The sequence below is a fragment of the Falco peregrinus genome, chromosome 8 (genome assembly GCF_023634155.1).
Source record: "Falco peregrinus isolate bFalPer1 chromosome 8, bFalPer1.pri, whole genome shotgun sequence".
NCBI lineage: Eukaryota > Metazoa > Chordata > Aves > Falconiformes > Falconidae > Falco > Falco peregrinus.
The window spans coordinates 11,493,861-11,519,541 of NC_073728.1; the positions used below are offsets into that span (position 1 = coordinate 11,493,861).

The 25,681-nt window shown below is 42.1% G+C and overlaps 1 protein-coding gene across 1 annotated transcript in view; it reads right to left on the bottom strand.

The window, feature by feature from the left end:
- The window catches only part of CPS1 (carbamoyl-phosphate synthase 1), a 100,010-nt gene that overhangs the window by 52,702 nt on the left and 21,627 nt on the right, over nt 1-25,681 (bottom strand). Inside the window, exons 7-20 of the mRNA XM_005244438.3 lie at nt 25,272-25,361; nt 24,076-24,204; nt 23,377-23,483; nt 22,841-22,982; nt 20,282-20,359; nt 18,663-18,761; nt 17,875-17,970; nt 14,119-14,308; nt 13,395-13,552; nt 12,496-12,624; nt 8,909-9,053; nt 8,319-8,529; nt 7,033-7,231; nt 4,678-4,854 (exon numbers count right to left, since the gene is read on the bottom strand). Coding sequence (XP_005244495.2) covers nt 4,678-4,854; nt 7,033-7,231; nt 8,319-8,529; nt 8,909-9,053; nt 12,496-12,624; nt 13,395-13,552; nt 14,119-14,308; nt 17,875-17,970; nt 18,663-18,761; nt 20,282-20,359; nt 22,841-22,982; nt 23,377-23,483; nt 24,076-24,204; nt 25,272-25,361 — 1,950 coding nt within the window. The remainder of the gene's footprint in view (nt 1-4,677; nt 4,855-7,032; nt 7,232-8,318; nt 8,530-8,908; nt 9,054-12,495; nt 12,625-13,394; nt 13,553-14,118; nt 14,309-17,874; nt 17,971-18,662; nt 18,762-20,281; nt 20,360-22,840; nt 22,983-23,376; nt 23,484-24,075; nt 24,205-25,271; nt 25,362-25,681) is intronic.

A 25,681-nucleotide genomic window follows, 5' to 3' on the forward strand; every position in this document is an offset into this window, starting at 1 on the left:
AAAAGAGGACAGCACAAAACAGCCCCTTGAATACCTGCTTCACAAATACAGATTTAGTCTGCAAATAGGTAGCAGCAACTACATAGCATAAAGACATAAAAAGTACTGTAGGCTAAGCTGGACAAATCAAAGGTTCATCTATCCCAGGATCCTGTCTCCTGCAGGAACAGAAAATGTGCCCCTCAAGCAGTGTAGGGAGGCACCAGCTACTTCTGTACATGCTTTGGTACTAAAAGCTGGCTTCTGTTTAAGCGAGAGGTAATTTGCTTTTTACTGAGCCAGCAGCCAAACGTAAACTAACGGCAACAAGTCTCGACAGCAGCTGAGTATGTGCCTTAGCTTACTAGAGGGAGGCACACACAGCCTGCAGTGCCAGCTCCTCCATCTGCACCTCTTATCACTCAGGTTGCCTAAATCTCGGACCTACTGCCTACCCTCCTAGCTGCAAACATTAAACAGGATGGTCCAGATTCTCAGCTGTGAAGGAACTCTTTCCTCTGGAGCATAAATCTTGATTTACCCTTGAAATACAAGGCTGAATCAAAGCACGTGGCCTCAAAAGACGTCTGAAGCAAGGGAAAGTCCAGTCCTGGGTGATACTTTGCAGCTACAGCATAACTTTAGCTTCTCTTGCTGTATCTCAAGTTAACGTCAGGATGATTCAAATTCCCCTGCATTCTCTTGCTGGGTCTATTTTTATTTTTTTTTAAGCAAACTATTTGCAACCATGGGGTAAAAAGGAACCCCACAGAGGTATTCATAATGTAATTCACAAAACAATGGATTACAAGACATGGTAGTTTGACAAAAATATGATCTCAGAGGAATAAGCTAGAAACCCCCCAAAAATGTATCTTCTATCAGTGATATCTCCTGGGTCTCACCAGTGGTGTACAGTTACAACTCTCCTGACAGAACAACTATAATCAACCATAATGATAATACCAGCACAGTAGCTTTGCTAAGCTGAAGTAATCAGGCTCATTAATTTGTTACCATGCTTAATTGTTTTCTTGCAGGGCAGCATCCCTGGAACAAAGCCAGAGCAATGCCACTGAAGAAGACTCTAGCATTAATCGGGAATGAGCTTAGCTTGCTGCACCCCAGCATTATCCCTCCAAGTTATCAAGCTGTGCACACAACAGTCTACTGTCACTGCATGCTTCAGCACTGGGACGTGGAGATTTTATGCCAGCTGAAAGAAATGCGCAGGTCACCTCAGTGCTGTGCTCCAAGAAGGCACCACCCTGAGACAGGGTCCAGGACAAGGAATGGGTGACAGCTCTCGTCAGGCACTGCAAAACACTAACACCACCTTTTACCTTTTCTAAAGGATTTCCAGGCAGCTTGCCTGGGTCTCCCTCTCACAATTATTCTCTTGTCCTGAGAGGTAATAAGCTGCTGATTTGAATATCCTGCTTGCTCACAAGCAGCTGTACAAATCTCTAATGCACATTTTCCTCTTTTAGAGTAACCAGTCACACACTGAACCTTCAGCTAGCACTTGGCACCCAACAGCCACTGCTCTTCCTGTGAAAAGAAGCCTGGGGCCATCACAGCAGTTCCTGAGCACCAGCAATAACAAGGCTGTGCTTCTCACACATTTCTGGGTACAATAGTGATATGAAGCAACTGGTAAGGTGTCCCTCCCATCCTGATTCCTTAGTGCTTGGAGGGTGATGTCACACTGCATGGGAGACACCAGCAGGTCTTTCTTCTGCCCATTTATTTCACAAAACATGGGCAGACTTGCTTGTCTTGAGGATCTCCAACCGTCAGTCAATGGTCTCTGAGCCACACATACACACACAGGTAGCATGACCCCATACACTTAATCTGTGTTTAGGGCACTTTATTTAAAAGTCCTAGGGATCTTCAAGGGAAATAAAAAATAAAATAATAATAATAAAAAAAAAAAACCACAAAAAAACAAACACACACCAAAAAACCCCACAAACAAACAAAAAAACCCCACCACACAAATGCCTTCCTCTCCTTAATCATAGAAGGGGCTGAAGAAATAAACCATCTTCACCCTGTGGCATAAATCTGGAGACTGGGAGAGAAAAACGAGTTTGCAGACAGTTGGTGTTTCTAAATCACCACACTACACAGGCAAATCAGGTTTCCAGGCAGAAAATCCCTGTAGGATTTGGTCAGGGGCCCTGGACTACACTCCAATGACTTTACTCAAACCTATATGAAGGAGTACAGCCTAAACCCAACTGTGGAAGAAGGGGGAGGGAGCCACACCAGGACAGCATGACTTCAGAGCCCTGCTCACCTTCAAGAGCATCCCATCCAGTAGACACTGTGGCCCCACACTGGGAAGCCAAAGGGTTTATAGGACTGCCTTTACACTGTGAGTCAGGGAGCAAGCCTGGTCTCCATGCCAAGCAGTGGAGGGTAGCTTTGCTACCAATGCTGTCTCTAGGGCTCCACACTTGTTCCTTCAGTCCCATCCTTGCTCCTCACCAAAGGAAGTACTTAGCTGCCTGTAGGCAGGAGTACAAGTACAAACTAACAAGTTTGTAGCATGGACAACTAGGAAACTAAGGCTCTGGTAATGAAATACAGAGTGGATCAAATCCTAAGTCTCCTGAGGCCACTTTGTCTACAGCCTTAAAAGGGCCTGGGAAAGATCTGATATAACCTGAGCCGCCCTGCTGATCAGGCAGTTACATCCTTGCAGCACGTGGCCACTCTGGCCAAGGAACAAGTCTTATCTATTTCAGCCTCTCTCCTAGTGCCTTTTTTGACATTACCACGGGGAGTTCCATTACAACAATAGCTCTGAATGGCAGCTGAACTCCCTTCCCTTTCACCTGAACAGTTACTGTTTTCATGATCCAACACACAAAGGAAAAAGAAAAAGCAAAAAGCCTTGGAGAGCTGACTGGTGGGGCTTCAAGGGGAGGAGAAGACATACAACAAAAGCTCCGTGCTGTTCCAAACGAAGCTGACAGCTAATGGGGACTAACTGTTGGCTTTAAAATGTCAACAATCTGGAAAGAGATTTCCAGGCAGGCAGTCCCAGCTGCCAGAAGCACCTCTTACTGATATTGCTTGCATCAGTTATTAATGGGTAGAATTAGTGCACTGTGTCAGGCAGAGGCAGCTCTTTATAGGGAGGGATTAAGACTTTGATCTTGGTTTTTTCGACTACTCCCAGTGAAAATGCCACCAGCTGGGAACACCCAGAGTGTTCAGTGGGACACAAACTCACATTCATCTCCCCAGATCCCCTGTGTTAACATGGGGCTAAGATTAACCTTTCATAAAAGCTCTCTGAGCCACTTGGACAAGAAACAACATTTTTCTCTCAGTCACAAGAAAAAGCTATAATAAAGACCAATCACAGCTGCTGAAGGGTGTTCTACACTTAGAAAGACATGCATTTCCCCAGCTTGAAAAGTAAGAGTTAACAGCTGGACAAGCCACACACCTATAGAGCATCTTGTGATTTTCTTTCAGGCCATTTATAAGAGAAACAGCTACGTGAAAACCTTTTAACAAATACAGCACAACCTCATGTGGAGGACGTAATGAGATGAATCTACACATAAGCACAAAGGGCTTAAAGACTCCACCACACAAAGTTAGGGGCACAAAAAATAGTAACTGGGCATTCCCTGCCAGGAAGGTTTGCAATCTTAAAAAAAAAAAAAAAAAAAAAAAAAGCAAGCAACAGAGCAACAGTTAAGTATGAGCTATAAATGACATCTGTCCTCTCCTCTTCACAGAGGCTACGGACAGATGGGCAAGTTAGCTGCAGTAAAACCAAAACATGAAATTGCACCTGCCTTCTAAAGTAACTAATCCGACATTTACCATGCGATATACACAGGCAAACCCTGTGGACCTGAAGAAATAAATGATTTCACATGCTGCCTCCCCTTAGAATAACACCCCCTGTTACCCAGACACCTCGAAAGATGGAAGTGGTTTGCCCAGTGACAAGAGAGGTGTTACAAGAAAGCTAAGGAAAGTTGAGCCCTTTTCAAAGAACAGGGGATTTCCCATATGCTAAATTTAACATAGAGTTTAAAATGTTTTTAGTTTCAAGCTCGTACCAGTGAAACAATTGCTAAAAGACAGTACTCCCACAGACTGCAGCTTGCATTGTTTATCATCCTTTGTTTCAGTTCTCTAAAGGATCTTCATTTTTTCTTTCCTCCCTTCCTATAAATTAATGATAATTGCAAAACTGGCCAACTTTGACATTTACACTAGCATAAAACAGGGCTGAACATTAGCAAACAATCATATTTTAGGAACAAGCAAAGGTAAGTGATCCAGGTCTCCACCAATGCTCAGCTCCAAACAGAAGTGCCAGGACACAGGAATGCACCTGCTGCTGAACGCAATGAACATTGGCTAAGATTGTACCAAAAGGCAAACACATGACCTGAATATAGAAGATGCAGGAAAATACAGATGTCAGCAAGAAAAACTAAAGTGATATACTCACCCAGCTATTATATTCTGCAGAGGAAATTACATGTGATAGAGAGTATCTGCACTTCAACAGCAAAGATGCTATACATGGTGGTCCCAGTGCGCTTCACAGATGGAAGCAAGGGGGTGAAGAATACTCAACCTCTGTCACCTCAGTTGACCCAATCTGGTAGCTATAATTCAAGGCACATAGGTCAAGGGCTTTCTCACTTCTGTTACCTTGGCTATTGCATATACACGAGTGCTGGATGGTTCAGAGAGTTCCTTCTGGAGATCTACAACAGCTGGCCAGGCTTTATTCATAGGCAGATGTGAAGTGAAGCCATCTACAGAAGGATGGCACATTCTCAAGGCCTTTTGGAAGCTCTCTTCAAAAGTGCGTCCAATAGCCATGACCTGTAACAGAGAGCACTTCCATATTAGCTATGGTGAGCTGCTGCCAAGCTATCCCCTGAATAACAGAGGAGTGCAAATTTAAACCATGAACATAGACATGCAGAAAGATCACAGCCTTTGGACCTCCTCTCTAAGATGGTCCTGCTGACTTTAAGACAGGTGCAGCTGACTGAGCCTTGGAGTCCCACTTCCAGGCCTGACTGCCAATATTATCAACAGGGAGTTTCAGACAAGTGACTCCCTTCTGCTTTCATCTCCCTATCTGTAGAATATAGGAAGCTGCTGGTCTCCTCTGTAAACTGCTTGGAAGCACTTCAGTAGAGGGAAGCATTATGCAGCAGTATGGATGTAGTAATATAGAAGGATATTTCTGTTCAACAACTTGTTAGAGATAGAAATTCACAGTGGGAATTTTAAGGTTCAGAAGAAATCTGCTCTTCTTCCTTTAAATTACATTTAACAGTGACTGTCCCCTGTGAGGCCTCTCTTAAAGGATTACTACTCCTTGGCGTAGCAGCACTGGGGTTTCCCTCGTTCAATCCTGACATATCATCTAATAGGAAAACAAGCCTTTCTCTGTGGAAATCTGCGAGGGAACAGAACTCTTTCTCAAATTTCTACATTTTTATTTCCCAGTGCAGTGAAAACCCTAACAGCATAAAAATCTTCTCAAACACAATGTTGAAAAATGTCAAAAGAAAAAAATAACATTGTTTTTTCTCACAGCTCCAGGCGCACTGCCCAGCACAACAGAGATCAGGAAAAAACAGGCCAGGCAGTTCAATTAATAAAAATGCAGTAGGTGCTGCAATCTGGCTTGAAGTTCAGGCCTAGTGAGGCAACTGTGCCATACTAATAGAGACACAGTGACGGAAGAAGCTTTTTGCTTCAAAGACACCCTCTCCTACTCACAGGTTCTGGAGACTAACCTTTTCCCAGAGTACATCCACCAGCTGCAAACTGCATCTCTTAACCCTCTCCATCCCTGTTTCAGTTCACCCCCCCCCGCAGTTACAGACCTGCACAATTGGAGCACTGACCTTTCCTATATCTCCCCCCTCCCTTTACCCAACATCCTGCCTTAAAAAGGTTCATGCAGTTCTACTTTTGTAATATATGACCACTGGAAGGACTCAATACTCCCTCCTGCAAATGTGTGTGGCCAGGAAGTGTTTACAGCTGATGGTGCACAAGGCAACTGTATTTATGAGCCCCAGCTCTACAGAACAGTCTAAAAACCCCTAAGCAGGGAGGGTTAATATGAGTAAGCACCAACTCACTGAAAAAAACCACAACCCAGAAAACTCATTGCCATTAAAAGCCAAATCTGCTATTGGAAAATCAAGTTCTAATTAATCCTTCTGGCTGTGATGAAGGTTTGTTGTCTGAGCAAGGTAGAATTGATGTTAGGAAGGCCTCATGTGTCAAAATAATTTAATAAAACAGCTACTTGAAAAGCATTAGGAAAAAAAGGCTGAAAATATACACAATTAATTATTTTGCTTTGGTAGTTGATATGTAATTAACAAATTAAGTGGGTAATTTACGCATTTTGCTTCATTTATCTCCTCTTAAAACATGGTCTGAAAATGCTGTTATTGTCCCAGACACCTTAAAATCAGGGTTTAAGAGTCACATGTCATGTTGCAGATATAAGAGACTTAATCACTAAGAGAAGTCAAAACTTCATACCGAGATTACAGGCTGTCTTTGGATTTCAAGAGCAGAAGTAGGCTGAGATTTGGCAGGTGGTTTTAAGAGAGAGGACAAATAAATATGGGAACAACTGAGATCTGTGGCTCATTGGCATCCCTGAAAAATCTATTGAAAACAGACTACAACTTTTGAAGTTATACTCTAATTAACTCCACTACAGAACCCTAAACAAAAAAGAACTGAGAATCCTATAGTGAGTTTTAAGAATGAAATCAGCCTCAGGTGATCCAAAGTGGTCTTTTCACTTAGCAGTCAAGCTATTTATGGATCCAGACTGTGATATCCAAGATTGCACAGTCCTAACTCTTTTCAATTAATTATAGTACTGGATAAAGATTATTCGAGATGAATAAATATCTTCAAAAGCCATTAGGTCCCTTCAGATAGATACTTTGAGGGCTTCCAAGAAAGAGAAATTACTTTCCCAAGTGGTGGAAGGGAAGGGGAGAGTCTTGCCCTCACCTCTCCCACACTCTTCATGGAGCTTCCAATCCGGCTGGATGTATGCTGAAAACGGTCCAAATCCCAGCGGGGTATTTTGGTAACAATATAATCCAGGCTGGGCTCAAAGCAGGCAGAGGTTTTTCCTGTCACCACGTTCTTGATTTCTGGCAAGGGGATCCCCAGGGCAATTTTGGCAGCAATGAATGCTAATGGATACCTGCCATAGAGGAGACGCGGAGAAGAGTAGAGTGGGAAGTACTTCGCTTTTACAAATTCCAGGAGTGGATCAAATTAAACAGATGTGAGGTGATTTTTCCCCTCCTCAACACAACAGAATGTTACCATGCTCAAGCACAGCAGGACCCATCCAGCTTCCTACTCTTACATGTTGTAGAGCTACCTACCTAGATCTGAGACTTGCTTTATGATCTGCAAAGCCGCCATTGTAAGTATGCCTCACACCCACAGTGAGATCACAAACAGATACGTTTTGTTGCAGGTCTGTCATCCAAAAAGAAAACAATCAAACGCCCACTGTCCAACATCATGGCTTATCTCCAGTCTGCTATGGCACTGCAACAACCACAAGAGCTGTTGAGAACTGCAAGCTAGAGATTAATTTGTGCCTCTCAACAGCATCTGCAAAGTGCAATTAAGAAGCCAATTTTTAAACGGCCTGCTCTGACCATCCTTATCTTGATTAGTTTATGATTAGCCAACAAAACAAAGGCAGCTAGCAATACTATTTGCATCAATCTGACAGACAGCTCATTAATAACTGTGTCCTCTGGGTCCCAGAGATGATTTGCAGCCAACATATGGATACAGTGGATATGCTTTGTAAGGACAGCTATTAGGCTCCCACACACACACCTCCTGGGGGATTTTTCATTTGTAGTAACAGCATCAGCAGGCTGGAATGGACCTGGAGGGCTCACTAACCTATTCCTCTGTCTCCCAGCAGAACAGACTCTCCAAGGGTCAATCCTAGCTGATGCTGACAAGAACTGTTCTTAGAAGCATCCCGTGCAGAAACCTGCACCTCTACTGACCTGATCGCTCCAGAGTTCTCCCTAACAGCCAATTTCAGCCTTCCTTGCTGCAAATTAAGCTTGTGCTTCCTTGTCTTAACTGCATGGAAAGCAGGTGCAAGAACTCTTTTTCCTTGCAGCTGTCACTTACGTATTTAAATAATACCCTGATCCAAGTCCCTGTTGGTAATTCTCTTTCTGTTCTTCTCCCCTCCGTTTTTGTTTATTCATTTGTTTGTTCTTTAGTATTTTGAGTTTTTTAAATACTCTTACCCTGTCGCCTTGGAGGCCAAGGCTGAACTCCTCGAGAGTCTGGCATTAACTTCAATGACATAGTACTCCAGGGAAGTTGGATGCAGAGCAAACTGGATATTGCACTCTCCCACGATGCCCAAATGTCGGACAACTTTGATCGCACGATCCCTCAGCATCTGAAACTCCTCATTAGTGAGTGTCTGGCTTGGAGCCACCACAACAGAATCTCCTGTTTGTCACAAGGTAGCAGAGAAGGAAAATGAGAAGCAGCTCAGTGGCAGTAAATTCTAGCCACATAGGTCACTTTCCTTGCTAACCCATTGCTAGTAATGAAGTTACCACAGAGATTCAAACCTGTGGGTGCACAGTTGATGAAAAAAACAGATAGCTAGAAGCTGAGAGTTGGAAAGGCCAGGCAATCTTACAGAAAACGGGATCATAGGGGTAGGTTTAGTGTAACAGTATCTGTTTCACACCCTAGCTGGCTGTATCCAAGACCTAAGGAGTATTTCTAGAGCAAAACTATGTCAATAACAGCAGGGAGAAGGGCACTGCATAAAAAAAGTTAACAAGCCATTTCCAGTGAGCTACCCTGTGCCCAAGCCTACCTGTGTGGACTCCCATAGCATCAATGTTTTCCATATTGCAGACAGCAATACAGTTATCAGCAGCATCTCTCACAACTTCATACTCTATCTCCTTCCAGCCAACAACTGACTTTTCCACCAGGATTTGGTTAGTCATTGCAAATGCCTGGGAATACGTTAGGGAAAATGAATAGTAAAAAAGAAAACTTTATTACAACATGGCCCATATTTAAGACTTCTGTGGCTTATCTCCAGACATCCCAGACCAACACGAAAATTGAAAGATGAAGCAAATTTCATAGCACTGATGACAAGCACTTTATATTTCTCTTTTTTCAAAAAAAAATTTGCATTAGCTTCATTTGAAAGGCACAGAAAATATTTATGTGATCTGACAGGAAAAAAAGGCAAGGCATGTGAGCTTGCAATGACATATAAATAACAAATAGAAATATAAAAGCATCTACAACTTCAATCATGCAACAGACACATGCTTTTGGTTGTGTATGTGGGCAGCTTTTGTTTGTGCATGTATGAGAACTCTGCAGAAAGCTACATGACTAAGTGAAGGGGAGTGGGGGTGCCAGCAAACACTACATAATTAATAGTACTAATAACACTGCTTATCAATGCCACACCAACCTGAAGCAAGATTCATGATTTATTCTTAAACTAATCTTGAAAGCATTCCTCAGTGCAAGAGACAAAAATGAGAAATATAGTTTGTTGGTAAATGAGCATAATCTAACTAAATAAATGGCCTTAATATTAGCAGATAAAAAAAACATTCATCAATTCCAGCTTAAAATCCTAGAAAGTAATGGGCACATTATCAATGCATCCTTTAGCAAAGCTTCTTGTTTTAATGCTGCCCATGAATCAGTCTTCAGCCTGGTTCTCTCTGTAGTTAGCTCAAGCTGTTATTCAAATAGCGCCCTTAGCTCTGTTGCCAGACTTGCACACGCTCACAAAAAATAGTAAATATATAGAGAGATATATATAGTTTGATGAGTGATACTTCACACCTGGCCTAAGCAGGCACTGAGGCATTGAATTTGTGGTGATGTAGTAGGAACACCTAACCACACTTGTAAAACTTGCTCCTGTATCGCCTTCTCTTACTCAAAATGAGCAGACCCAAGAGACGTGAACCCAAGGCCAGATGACTTGAACTAGCTGTGCTATGAAACCTCCGTAGGTGTTCACTTATCTGAATTACATACAATTCAGAGTCCAGTGTCTGAAAATCCAGTTCACGGAATTACTGTGATCATCTTTGTCACTGAAAAGAATGGAGTTTCTGCTGGGCTGTGGAAATGAGTGTCCAAAGCTGAGCTAATTCAACAAGACCCAAATTGGGTTTCACTGTAAATTTTGCAACATTGATATCAAACTGGGAAACACTGTTGACTCTCGTGGGACAGGAGACCTTGCAGTGGGATATAGACGGATTGGACCATTGGGCTACAATTAATGGGATGAAATTTAACAAGTCAAAATACTGGATCCTGCACCAAGGATGGAATAGTGCCAGGCACAAGTATAAGAGCTAGGAGAGTAGTGCCTGGAAAGCAGCCCTGTGAAAAGGGATCCGGGGTGCTGGTTGACAGCACCCTCAGCATGAGTCAGCAGGGTGCCCTGGCAGCCACGAGGGCAAATCCTGTTAGATGCAGCCAGGATCCACGAGAGCATAACCAGCCGGTCAATAGAGGTGATTATCCTGCTGTATTCAGCGTCGGTGCAGCCTCACCTTTAGTACTGTGCTCAGTGCTGGGACCCTCAATTTGAGAAGAGTGCGAAGGTCCTTAAATGCGTCCAGAGGAGGGCTACAAAGCTGGTGAAAGGGCTGGAAGGAACATTCTGTGAGGAGTGGCTAAGGACTTTGGGCTTGTCTCATTTGGAGAAGAGGAGGCTGAAAGGCGACCTCATTGCTCTCTACAGCTTCCTGAGGAGGGAAAGCAGAGAGGGAGGTGCTGATCTCTTCTACCCGGTATCCAGTGATAGGATGCATGGGAATGGTTCAAAGCTGCACCAGGGGAGGTTTAGACTGGACATTAGGAAGCATTTCTTTTTCAGGAGGGTGGTCAAACGCTGGAACAGGCTTCCTAGAGACATGGTCGATGCCCCATGCCTGTCAGTGTTTAAGAGATATTTGGACAATGCACTTAAGACTGAGCTTTATGTTTTGGTCGGCCCTAAAGTGGTTAGGCAGTTGGACTGGATGATCATTGTAGGTCCCTTCCAACTGAAACAGTCTGTTCTATTTTACTATATTCATTCAGAAAGCTGAAGCTCTTCTAGTGTAATTTTTGAGAAAATGAAAACATTTATACTTGGAAAGTAAAACAGAATCAGACTTTTGGTATTAAAAAAATAAAAGTTTCAGAAACATGAAAAATTTACTAAAAATATGAACTGTCCCACTCCTAATGTTACAGATGATATTTATAAAAAGCAGCTGTTTTACTGATTTCAGAGGAAAACTGAGATATTCAAAACCACTTTTTTAAAAAAACACCAAGAAATGCTGATGAAAGCCAGATTTTCCTACTGAATAATGTTTTCCTATAAACCTTTCATACAGCTGCACTACCAGGGTTTCTGGGTGAATTTCTGTTTTCTCTATACACAGACCATGCATGAGCTTAGGCAAGTGAAGTGTTTCCAACCTCAGCCATCCATCTGTAAGATGGGGTTACTTCACCCACTGCCTCGTCCTGCGTCTGTCAGTCCTGTCCACTGAGCCTCCCTGCAGATGGCACTGCCTGAGCAGACGTTTGTTCCGCACTAAGCACACTACACCCAAAGTCTATTTACATGACAGCAGTGTGGAGGAATACAAAAATGCCATTTTCACATACAGCGCTTATTGGCATCAGTAGTGTTTCTTTCTAGAGGTACGGGAAAGATTAAGAGGATCAGGAAAAGACAGAATCAAGAATTTTAGAGGCCAACTGATAGAGATTTATTTCCTAAAATTCTGCATTTTTGCCAAGGAAAAAACTTTTGCTTTGTTTTCCCCAATTACCTGTTTACTTTTCAATGCAAATTTATAAAAAAAAATCCCAGATTTCCTACAGAAAAAGAGCTGCCCCTTCATAGCCAGAGACAGCTGATGGATGTCGAATTATGAAGTGACATCCAATTAAATCTCTACATGAGTTTTGACCTAGCAAAACCACTGTCTTTAAACAGAAAAACAGCAGAGGCCCAAGCTTCCCAGCTCTTTTGCTTTTTGTCCCTTATACTACATTATCAGTCAGCACTTAAAATATTTCAACCTCTTTGACATCTTTCATGTGTCATTTACTCCTAAAAGTAGGTGAATATAGCCCACTATGTTTCTTTTCAGACCAAAATTGCTGAACCACTTGCTCAGAATATGACTTGTTCCTCATGAATTTAATAGATCTGTCATCTAACCATTTTCATTATCCAAGTCAGTAGGAATTATAAAAAGAGGGCATTAGAAGGAATCAGGGTAACATTTTACAGATAAGATGAAAGGTAGGGTATGTACAGTTCCAGTGTCTGTGACTATTAGAAGAATATCCAAGAAAATTAGATGTTCAGCTCTATTCCCAGAGCTTGCTATTTTGCAGACGTACCTTTGTACCAAGGTCCAGCAAAGTCTCCTTATCAGGACATATGCCTGACCCCAGACCACCAAGGGCATAAGCAGAGCGGATCATGACTGGATAGCTAATCTTTTCAGCTGCCTTCAGAGCTTCTTCAATCTTAAAGGAGAGCGGAATACATTTCAGAGATATGATAACAATTAAGATGAACAAAGTCTTCAACTCTGGTTACACAGTTAACTGGAAATCCCATCAGTAAGACAGTAAGCTGTCTGAAGATAAAAGGAAAAGAATAAAAGTTGGTTTTGTAACATTGCCTTGTTGTTCCAAACAGCAGAACACTGGAACGTGGACTCAAGGAGGTGACTTCTGTCCTTAGTTATGTGTGGACTTCCTTGCTAACTTCCCACGGACAATGTCCTTACCTGGCCTGTCTTGACTGATTTTAGCATGAAATAACCCCTCCAACAGACATCCTAGTTTAAGACCTCTTTGGTTTCCTCCAGACTCAAACAGGCCTTCCCACTAAACCAATTATTTGTTTTCACACCCCTGTCCTCAAGAAGGATTTCAGTATTGCTGATTTTAAGGACCTGAAATCTTAAGGTCTAAATGATTTAAAACAAAAAAAAAAGTAGCCACTGACAGGTCATATTTTTGTGCTGCAGCACAGAAGTCACCCCAACCTAATTTACCTTTTTTGTCAGTGGGTAAATTAGTTTAGGCCTTCCAAGTGCTTAATTGCATTTTCACTCATTTTAAATCATGGGGAAACAGCATCAATCACTGTGGAGCACTGATGAAAGCGTACAAACTACAATATCCACAGTTGTATTCAGCTTTTACTCAAGAAAACTAGATATATTTTTTTTAGTAACTCAAATGGGCAACAGTAAAAGTAATCACATCTTCAAAATTATCTGATTTACCGATTCCACTGCAAAGCTAGGAGCAATCTTTTCATTTAGCTCAGTCAGTTTATCGGAAAAAAGTTTTCTATCCTCTGTAGCCATGATGGATTCAACTGATGTACCTAGGACCTTCACACCATACTCCTGCAGGACTCCTTGCTTGAAGAGTTCCACTCCTGCAGAGTAAACAAAGCCACAGTTTTGAGGGTGATGGTGTATGAAGAAAAAAGTATTCAAAAGATATCTGACAACTTGTCTGGCCTGATCAACAGCTAATTTTATTATCCTTTGGCAGTATTAGGACTCAGAACCATAACTTGGCACTTTCTGTCCTGAAATGTATGAAAACTGAAATATTAGTAAAGTTACTGCTTGGCCATCACCTCCAATACAAAACAAAGCAGTGCGGTTGGATCCTGTTGCAGGAAGCTAAATGAAGCTAACTTTTGCTTTTGATCTTTGCCTCAAGGTGGTCTGAATATCCAACTACGGTAACTAAGACTTACACTGAAAAGCAGGATATATTAATTACTTTTAAGTATTAAACCCTGCAATTAGATCTTATGTTCACAGCTTAGCAATTAATCCCCAACAGTCTGTATCTCTGCCTATATCCCTTAGTAACCTGGGCAATGTACCAGGCACATGGGTCTTGCACGTCTGCACAAATAAAATCTGCTGAACACATGGTAAAAACCAGGTTTGCCTGCAAGGAGTGCCAAGGCACCTGTATCGTACTTACCACAGTTGAGAGCCGTCTGGCCACCCATGCCCAGAATTAGTCCATCGGGACGTTCTGCCTTGATGACCTCTAGGACAAACTGTGGAGTGATGGGGAGGAAGTAGACAGCATCAGCCTGCTTTAACCCGGTCTCATTGGTCTGCACTGAAGCAATATTGGGATTCATGAGGACAGTTTTCACATTTTCCTCCTGAAAAATTAAAATCTGCATCAAAACTAGGCATATGTGGGAAAAGAGCTAACAGCAGCAGCAGCAAAGAGAGATGAGGTTCAACCAGCAATTTACCAACAGCAGAATTTAAAAAGCCTGGTTCCTTACGTACACTCCCATAAGGGATTTCTGGTATCTTGTACCAGGCTGAGCTAAAGCCAGTTCTCTACTTTTGGGCCTCTGTCTGTCTGTGGGAATGGAGATTCCCACCTGATTCAGAAAATTAGTTGAAATTATTTAACACATTTAAGAGTTACACGGGGGAGTCATGTAATTTTGTGATTTAAACCAAATTGATTTGCTGTTAAAATCTTATGATCTGTGAATAAACTTTCTCTTTTTCTCTCTCTCTGCCTTTTAGAGCTAATCTATTGTCCAAGTCTGAGGCTCAGAATAGATCCAGTCGCACCAAACTCTGCGAGAGTTTAGAAAGCAAGGGGGTCTACTCTGAACCTCATGACTCAACAGTAGAATCTCCTTTACCCCTTTTATACCTTTGATCTTTAAAAACTGTTTCCAGTTCTGTTCTGACTTGATTTCAACGTGATTTATCTCTGTGAATTTACTCCATGTAATAAGTAATAGAGTGAACCTTGCCATCAATTCTTGTGTAGTCACTTAAACTCTTTGGTAGTAATTCTCAAAGCAACCTGACCTAACCACTCCTTTCACAACAGACCAGTATAGAAATTGACATTATTCCCCTGTTCACAATAAGCATGAAAATGCCATAAGGTTTTCCTGTGTTTGTTTAAAATTTGTGATTGCTTGACCCACTGGTTTTGGGGAACAAATACATAGCTCACCTGGAGCGCTGGGATTCTCGATCAGAGCTCAGACTTCTCAGTTCGGGTATTGGATAACATTTCTTCTCTTTCCTTTGGTAACTTAAAATACTGCCTTAAAGACTGGCTGTAAATTTCTGCTGACCTTCTACCCCCATGAAAAGTTAGATTTTTTTTCACTGAAGAACACTTTCCTTAGAAATATGTGAAACAGGGAAGGGAAAGAAGAGATAAAATCCTAATGGAAAATATTTCAGATTTAGACAAACAACCCCAGACTGGGTAGTTTTCATGGTGGTGCTGAGGGAAAAGGGTAGATCTCTGACCAAAACATTCTTCTCTAATAAATGTATTCAGAAATTCATGGCTATAATTCTGTTGTAATGAATGGAGGAGGGAGAGGTATATCACTTTCCAACAAGCTGGAGTATGTGTACATCTCAGCCCTTTCTTCCCTACTTATCTGGGGCAAGGTGTCTTAAGGACCAGCTAGCAGTGATGAGGAAGATAATTAATTGAGACAATTAATGCTCACTGTGCTGAGAGAGACACATTTTACTAATATCACATCCTCTGTCCCAGTTGTTCAGGATGCTGGATTTTAATCCACTTGCTGTTTGCCCTTGGAACCCTTTTCTTCATCTTCTGCCTTTTTAATTTTTTGTAAGCATGTAGTACTCTGCACAATGGCCACCCACCCTGATCAGAGACCTTTATTACAACTTAATTAAAATTGTGAATTAATAATACTCCATAAGGGCTCCATTCCTCTTTTTGTGTATGTGTAATATGCTCAGACCAGCTGGGAGAATCCCTACAGCAAGTAATCCAGAAGGTTTTTCAGGTGACCACAAGCCAGTCTCTGTTCTTCACAGATGCTACCAAGCCTTTTTTTCAGAGGATGTTCCTGCCTTCGATGAACATTCTTGCAAATACAAGTTCACTGACTGGGGATGGATGTCCCAGCTCCACAGAATTTTACTCTTTAAAAGAGGCACCCATTTAACTGTATAGGACTGGATATTAACAGCACCTTCTTAAAATGATCCGACATCCAAGAGACTAGGAAGAACAGCAGTACATAGCAGAATGAATCAGAACATCCAGAAGTGAGAATGAATGTTGGTTAACAACAACAACAGAAAAGTCTAAGGGGAAAGAAATCTCTCATCTCCTGTTCTCTCCCACCCATGCTCTACAGCTGTCCCCTGGCAGCCACTGACCAGCTGTCTTCTCTCTCACATGCAACTGTAAATCACTGCCAGAGGCAAGGTGAGGAGGTGCAAGCACTGCCGCTGGAATGGCTGGTTAGCCTGGAGATCAGAGCAGCTGGCTGGTGGCTACAGGAATGGACAGGGCACTGTGGGAGGTCAAGCTAGGGAGATTTATCATTTAAAAAAAAACCACTCCCACAAACCAGAGCTGAGAGTGAAGGACAAAAGAGAAGGGAAGAAGAAAAAAAAAAAAAAAAAAGAAAAGAAAAGAAAAGGAGAGAGATGCCTCCTTTCCAATTCAGGTCTGCACTCATCAACTCTGGGATCCTCCACTCCTAACTTGTTCTTGTTCTCTTGATGACGCAGCCACTTTGAACTAGTAGCCAGCAATAGCAACACAGGATACAAACAAAGCATGTACAATACAAGATGTGTTGTAAAAATGAGATCAACCCAAAGCAGCCCCTGACTATATTTAGGATTACTATAATTGATTTTTTTCCTTCCTTGACTCCAGGGTTAGCACAGGAATAGAATGGCCCTGACGTCAGAGCAGCCTCAGAATCACTCATCACCTCATCTGAAGGCAGCTGCTACATCTGCTCTGAATCTGTCAGACCGACCTCTATGAGCTCTCCTCCTTCACATGAGGTTAGACATGAACTAGGGGTACCAGCAATAACCCCATCACACAAATACTGCTACCCTTCTACATCTTCTAGCGTGAGCTTTTCTCCTAGCACCCTTCTACATGCTTTGCACTTTTGCAGCATAAAACAGCCAGAGCAAATAAAATCTCAAAACTGACCATGTGAGTGGACTATGCAGGATGCTTCAGGGAAACAGGCACAAGCACCATTTCAAACGCAAGCATTTCTCAGGCATATACAGAAGTACACATGCATTTTTGTTTGCTGCAGAATAATACAGCTCTCCGATCTTCAGAAAGGGAACACCAGAAACCAGCTAGTAAGTTTGCTAGACAAAATTCATCCAAAGGAAGGACTTCATTCATTCCTTTCAAGACTACGAATCTATTCTGGAAACAAAACTTGGCATACGTGACCTTTAAAAAGTTCATCTCATTTAAAATAAATACCATTTAGAAAGTCTGCCTTGATAAAAGGTTCAAAAATCTTTTGCATAACAGCCTTGACAGCAACCAACCATTCAGCTGTTGTTGTTTATCTACTTTGCAGTATGTTGGCATACCACAAAAGTTTCAGTAATTTCAATTTAGGTGTAGCTGACCATTCCTCTCCTTCATTTCCATTCAGTTTGACAAGCCTGGAGTGACCTGTCACACATCACAAATAACAAACTGCTTGAAGACTGCAATGGAAACCTCAAGAATGTCTCTGGAAGATAATTCTGAGTGGTTAACTCACATCACCCAACAAACAAGTTCATAAACAGAAAATGGCTAAGTTTCCTTACAGTCATCTGTTCTCACCAGCTTCCTTGCCCCAGTGATACCACAACTGGAGGATCTGTGAGAAGGGAAAGTAAATTACATTAAGTTAATATTTTCAGAGTATCCTCTCACCTTCATGGCTTTCACAGCCTGGGATCCAGAGTAATCAAATTCCCCTGCCTGACCGATCGACAGGCCCCCGGATCCTAGAATGAGTACTTTGGAGACCTAGAAGTGTCAAAGAGCAGGAAAAAAAGTCAGTCCTATTGTAGTGGATGTTGAAATGAACAGAGACTATGCATCACTGAAGTCTCAAATTACAAAATATATGTTCTAAAAAGAGAAGAAAATTCACCTCCAAAACCACTGGTTTACTTCTAAGAAAGTTTCTACTGGACTTCTACGTATCTCTGGTTAGAGAAACACATGACGTGCAAAGGGCATACAACAAATGTGCTAATTATATCATGTGCTTACAGACAACCATGGTTCACTTTGGCTGCCTGCAAAGGCCAGCTGCCTTCTAAGATAGCAAAACTGTATGAAATTCAGCTCACACTAGGAATTTCGGTTATTTGCTAAGCAACAGAGCATCAACATTATGCTGCTGGCACAAAATCTCATGGTCAGATTATCCCAGGGCACTTCATATACTGCTATGAGAATACCTTTCTTGGAAGAACTACAAAGAAAAATACATGAAACATCTGATCTTAAAACTTTCTCAAAGAAAAGGGAGTTAATAACACAAGAGATGCCTGATGACTGAGACAGGCAGCTGACAGGCCTTTTGTAAAAGGGAAGCCTCCTTTGACTTCCATGGTTGCTTTTTGTGCCATTTTGAACCATGGGTTCAGTAGGAGTTAACACAATCCCAGCCTCACTGACAGGCATGAATAATTAGTATCTTGTACACTGACCTGCACTCTGCAAGTTGTCTCTCCAGTCTTGGGCAGGACTGAGGAAATGGTAGCACCTTTCCCTTTCTTAACCAGTGAAATAAATGAATCAAACAGGAACTAGGAAAAATAACCACATGTATTGAATCACCAAATTGGAACTAAATAAATACCAAGCAAAGAAGGGAAAAACAGGTAATTTGTGGGCTCAAGCTATCAACTCTGCTCTGCTGCCTTCAGAAGGTAGACTCAGGGAAGAGATTATTATTGTTTGAAATTTATTTAACAATTTTGACATATCTGACAAAGCTACGTTCAAGAAAGTGAGGTCATATCAGGAAGAAAACACATATCGATCATGTCTGTATGCTCTGCTTGTGTATAGCTGGCAGTGTAATTAATAAAGATGCATTAAATACTAAAATACAGAAGAGCATACACTTAACTAGCTCAAGGGAACCATCCGGAATAGAGCCTGCTACAGAGCTGGGATATGAACAGGTATATCTAAATATGAGTTGTGTTAAATCAGCGTCATCCTTCCAGTGGAAATGCCAGAGCAGCTTTGAGAAAAGTGTTCTCCAGCCAGGCCAGGCAGGGGAGGCAGCATGACCATCATCGGCATGCAGGCAGATACATGCAGCGGGACAGGCTTCCCACCTGACACCACAATTGCAGAGCTTCTGCCCACACAGCCCCTGAAGCTGGCTGCTGGAAATTACCTACAGAAGGAGTACGGACAGGTCCTGCAAGCCTATCAAGATAGGCACCGCGTTATCAAACCCATCCCAGCAGTGGGAGTACACAGACATGGAAAAGACACAGCTGAGGGATGTTTTGAGTTCTCCAAGATTCACTAGTCAATCAGATTGCTATGAAACTTCTTGATATCAAGAGATTTACTTGCAGGTTTAATCAACATCACCAAATTAAGATTAAATAAACACTTCTACGTATTCTTCCATCTTCCTCTCTCAAGAAATGCTAAATAGTTTATTTATGTTCAGACATGCCTCCTCTGCCTTCCATATCCCCTGTTGCTGCTTAGTCATACTCTGTGACTACGCAACCAGTTGTTACAGAATTTGTGCGAAGTCACAGATGGGGGATTAAAATTTCATTTCACTTAGGAGAACCAGAGTGAGAAAGTGTGAATTCATTTACATAACTCTACAGTAATTATAAAATTTGAAAGTGGAACTAAAATGTATTAGAAAGTTAATTATTTTATTACAAAGCATCTGGCTAGTATTTTTTCTGTTAAAATAAATCCTTTTCCTTTTGCAATCACCCCAGGTACAAGAGATTTGAGCCTGATCCTGCAAAGGCTTACACACTTCAGTAACTGCCAACACACAGATAATCCCACCAGGACTCAAAGCATACACATCATATGAATGGAATCATTGATCCAGAGCATACAGAAGTCAATAGACACCTTGCTGCTGATTGTAATTAGCTGCGGATCAAGCTAAGCAGACACAAGCCTACGCATGACTGGGCCCTCTGTTAGGATCCCGACATTTCCAAACCCAAGACGTAGGACCATCTTCAACATAAAGACTTGCCACTGTAGCTGGTACGTATCTACACTCCCTAGGCCACTTGAAAGCAAGCCCAGATCAGCTCTCATACAATACCTCTGTGTCCCTTGGCCCAGGATTTGCCTCTGGGTAGAACTGCGCTGTGAAAATCGGTCTGGTCTCATGCATAATTCCCTGCAGGAATGAAAATTATTTTCTTAGACACCTCCTTGCAAGCAAGCAAGCGAATAGAAAGCCACGCCTTATCCCTGTAAGCACTGAAGGCCAAAGAACTGGCACGTTTCTTTGGGCAACCAAACTGACATCCATTTCATTCCCAGTCTTCAAACAATGTCTTATCCAAAGACTCACTGAGCCTCTTCCTCTTCTGCTAATGCTCCAGCGCTTGTGTAACCCACTGAGCTGTGCATGGATGAGAAGCATAGTGGAGATATCACCTTCACTACAACAGCAAACACTACCAAGTTGTAAGCACTTCACAGAGCAGATATGCTAGTCTCCCTCCCGAGGAGGGACCAGGCAGAGAAGAAAAACATGCATAGCAAGAACAGATCACCTTGGACAAGGCTGTTACAGCATGAATAGTTTTACCATCCTGATCTGGTTGGTTCTGTCACAGGAAAAATGGATTTTGGTTGTGCTCTTGATTTCCATAACTTGCTTCAAATACTGACACAGGGCTTTGCACACAATCTCTGCCCTGGGTGGATTGTTTTCAGGGCTGTGATGAAGTGGGACCACTGCTCTGGACAAACAATAGCTACGAAGGACCTAAACTGAGTTTGGAGACAGTGCTTGTAGTTTCAGTTGGAGCCAGGAAAAACAGACTTCTCATTTGCATGGCCTAATAGCACCAAGCAGCGTGGTCCAATGGAAGACTACCCTATAGCTGTCATTGCTCACAGCCCCCAATTCCAGATGGAGGTAGAGAACTCCATCAAGAGGGAATCCAGGAAAAACTGGTTCTGATACAACCTGCTTCCCTTAGGAATGGACAAAGGAGTCCCAACAGCTAACATAGAGCAAAAGTGCCATCTCTGCCAGTGCCCAGCGTAGGATGCTGGGATAAGACAGGGATGAGAGATGAGCTACTGGCCACAGTTGATCCATTATGGCATGAGTTTCTCCCCTCACAGTAAAGAATGTCATCAGTTTGTCACATTTTCCCTGAATGCTCATGTTACTTCTAGTTACATACATATATCTTCTAAAAATATTCACTCCATGGCTCGTCAGTATTTGGAAACCTGTGTTGGCTCTGTCCAGCTGTGATGGCTCAGGTCAGCCAAAAGAAATTGTTTTTTCTTTTTCAAACAGAGGAATGCAATAGACTGCACAAGAGCCCATCCAGCCCTGTTCCTGTTTGTGCGTACCATGCTAGAACAACATGTCTCCTTGTCTCTCTGCCTGTGAAGGTTTAGGAGACTGATGCTGCTTTCAGCCTCACAGAAATGATCCTTTAGCTCACATAGAAGAATGTCATGCTTCTAGATCCAGAAGGCTCGTGTCCAGAATTATCACCTACTTTATGCAAAAGCACCATCACTCTTGCCTCCAATCTTTAGCTAAAGCAAACATGAAAGGCCTGGGGATAAGAGGGTTCTGTTTGTCAACACAGCTAACACAAACTCATTTCAAAAATTGAACAAAACAGCTGTAATTTTTTTGCATTAATATTTTCTTTGGTAATATTTGTCTCTTTTTAGGTATGTGTGCAAAGATAAAGAAAACAGCAACTGACAAAGAAAACTTATTCTAAAATCATTAGCTGGAAAGTATTGTTCCTTGATCCCGTGAAGTATAGTCAGGATATGCCAGAACAGGACTATTCAATTTGCCAGACTTGATGTGGGGCGTTTATACAAAACAACAGAGAAGCATATTTCCGTGGAGTAAATTTCATTTGAAAATACCTTTTTTTCAATGATTTTCTAATAAATAACAAGACTTTACTGACTTGCACAACACTGGGCCTAATGGACAAGATTTGAAATAGGCAATTACAAAGCCTGCTATCTGTCTCAATATTTGCCTGACTTTGTCAAAACCGAGCTGTGGGGTATTGTTTTCCTTCCTACGCTTCTCCCTGTTCAGCTGTGAATCTTCACAAGTCAGGCATTATTGATTTTTTTTTCCCCTACATGGACATCACTTGACATTGGACTTCTACCCTAGATCCTGCAAGTTGCTCTCCTGAGGCAACTGACTCTTTCCCTCATGACTTTAGTTCCTGGAATTCTATTTACAGTAACATACCAAATTAATAATATTCCTTTTCTGTGCTGGGCAACGCTGAACCAACACAACAAAACAGTGACACAGGGTAGCACACCTGTGGCACAAGCCCTAAGACAACAGTAACTGAGTGAGCACCACTAATGGTAGGGAAATCACAGAAGACAGACAGCTGTTCAAGGGAAATCATGTCACTGTTGCAATCCTACACTCTGGGCTAGTATGGAAATCATGGTAGTGGCTCACCCCTTTTTGGCCCGTAAGGCAGGACCTCAAGTAAAGCACATGGTCAGATCATCAAGTTTAGTTCTGATAACTAATTGTAATCTGATAGCAAGCTTCAAGGAGGTGAAATAAAGTGAGAAAGTCTTCACTCACTAGCAGCTGCTACATGCAGGTATCTGGAAAGCGCGAGCTCACCTCATTTGTTTGATCGTTGGCATTCACAAAGAGAGGTTTCCAGCCAGCTGGGAGGGTAGAGCTGTCAATGGCATAACCATGGTTCTGAGCAGTGATGACAGCCTGTCCATTCACTGCATTCAGGACAGGCTGGTTCTGTCCTCTGAAAGAGAAAGGATCAGAGAACAGAGGATGGAAGCGCCAGATGCGTCCAAATGCCACAATTAGGAAGAGCTGATAACTGGGGGACTATACACAGCAGTTCAATAGTAGCTGTTCAATCCTGGCAGCCAACCTCAAAATGATAAATCCTAGGAGAAATTCTGCTATCTTTCAGTTTGAATGGGTTCAATTACATCAAATACTTTTAAAACACCCTCAAAAAAAGTAATGCATGACATGACAATTTAAATTAAAGGCAAGAAGGATGGCTGAAATGAAGAAGTAATGCTACTGACATGCTAGCTCCCATTAAGGCAGTTCAGAAGCAAAGCACTGCTGCTCGGCAATGCTGAGCTGGTCTATATGGGCCCTGGGAAGCTGAAGAGCTACCGCACCTGTTGGCCATCTGCATCTTGTAGGAAGTAGCTCCAGCTGCTATTCCAGTGATTAGATTCCCCATGCTAATTCCAAACAAGGGCTCTGGCCGATTGCTCTCCAGGACCTAAAATGAATAGGTATTCAAGAGATACTGAGGTGTTCAGCAATTCCACCATAAATCATGCTAGTTCACTCACAGCAGCCACACAGATGTAGAAAAAAGCTGAATACAAGGGCAGCATCAGCCTATAAAGGGAAGTTTCCTCCTCTCCTTTGCTTCACAGGCAAGGCTTAGAGCACCACTTGATGTCTCTGTCCACTCAAGGGGAACAAGCAATGATACTCTGCACACAGCCATTTAGCGTGCAACACTATTTCAAATCAGAGCACTGTGAAATCAGTTCTTTTGTAAGGTCACAGAGGTCCTGAAAGAGCACAGGGTACTTCCAAGACACTGTTAAGGCAATCATGGTAATCATGTTTACTATGCATCATTCACCAAGGTCTGTACAGCTTCATTGTAACTACTAGTCTGGAGAGGGCTCCCAGTGGGCTAAAATGAGGAATATCCAGGCAGCTGAAATGACGGAATGACATTTATTCCATAACATGTTAGTACAACCAACTGTTTAGATTCCAAGCACTTTAAAAAAAAAAAAAAAAAAAAAAAAGGCAAATAAACAAAAATAAATCGGCCTACGGCTATTACACTGTACCTTTCTGACATTCTGAATCACCTCCTGGGCCTTCATAGGATCCCCTGGACCTCCAGAAATTATGAGACCATCATACTCCATGCTGGTGAAATCATGATCCCATGGAACCAAATGCACTTCTGCACCTCGCTAGGAAAAAAACCAAGGGAACAAGAAATGAGGGGAGGAGGGGAAAAAATGAATTTGTGTCAAGAGGCTGTACATATGCTCTGTCTCAGAGATTGAGTTTGGATTTCAGTCATCACTTTGTCAGGAAAATAATGGGGCTTCTCTCCACTATCTGACCAGATTATTTTCACAAAACTGGTAGAGTTAGTATCTTTGAGTCACCTCAGTGTTGTTCAAGTTTGAAATTTGCTAGGGAGATCAAAACTTACTAATGGAATGTAAAATAAGTGTGTATGCACACATGTAAAATATGTTCACGTTTACACGGTGCATTCATCCTAACTGCTAAATTAGAGCTTCACAGTTTCATTCTGTAACATGCCAGAAATAGTCCTGCACATCAAAAATGGCACAAACATCCACATAAACTAAAAAAGGGAAACAGGGAAACCCTGTACATCTAAAGAATGAGAGGACACCGCCTTCATTCCTCCTGCATGGCTAAAGAAGTGAGGACTGCTACATCACTGCACTAACAACAGGAAAAATTTTTCACAGAATCATAATGTTAAAGAATAACTCAGGAGGTCATCTGGTCTAATCCCTGCTCAAAGCAGGGGTAATTTCAACTTTAGGGCAGGTTGCTGAAGGCATTGATCAGTTGAATTTTTAATATCTTCCAGGGCAGACATTCCACAATTTCTTTGGGCCTGTTTCATCCATTCACCATCCTCACTGCAAAATTTTCCACCCAATTTATTTTTTTTTTTACAATGTCGGGTTGACCTTCCTTCATTGTCCTTTACAGAAGCTGTGTCTTGCCTTTTTAAAACTTGCCTTCTAGGAATTCTTCTCATGGCTGAGAGGCTGCTGCTGCACAGATCGTCTTCCTTATCCCCTCAATACAGTGTACCAAGTTCAGAAAACACCTCCCCATCCATACAGAATCATCCTAAAAATTCTACCTCATTTTAGGAGGGCAACTGCTACTAGAATGGATGTGTCCAGGCAGAAGGAAGGCTAGTGAGTACAGACGAGGCTCTTACCAAAGCAAAACAAGAGGTGAAGGACATAAAGCACTGACCTACCTTTACTAGCAGACGGATAACGTTGTGCTTCAACCCACAGTCAACAGCTACAACTTTAATTGGATTCCCTCTTCCATAAACCTTGACTTCCTATAAGAAGGCAGACCATGCTGTAAATTACTTTCTGTCCTCAAAACACAGGGAAGATGGGTAGCAGAAAAACTTTTCACCAACATGTAGCAACCGGTACTTAACAATCAGTTTACATGGAAATCTCCAGAAGTACTTCAGACATTAGCGCTTCCTTCATTTTTCTGTGAAAGTAGAAGTTATAATGCTCTTTTATATACTTTTGATTACAGCAGTAATAGCAATTCCTAAGAAATCACTTGTTTCCATAGCTAATAAGCTTTCTTTCTGTGTTTCACCTCACTGGCAGTGAAGCAGCAAGCCAGTTCTCACAGATTATT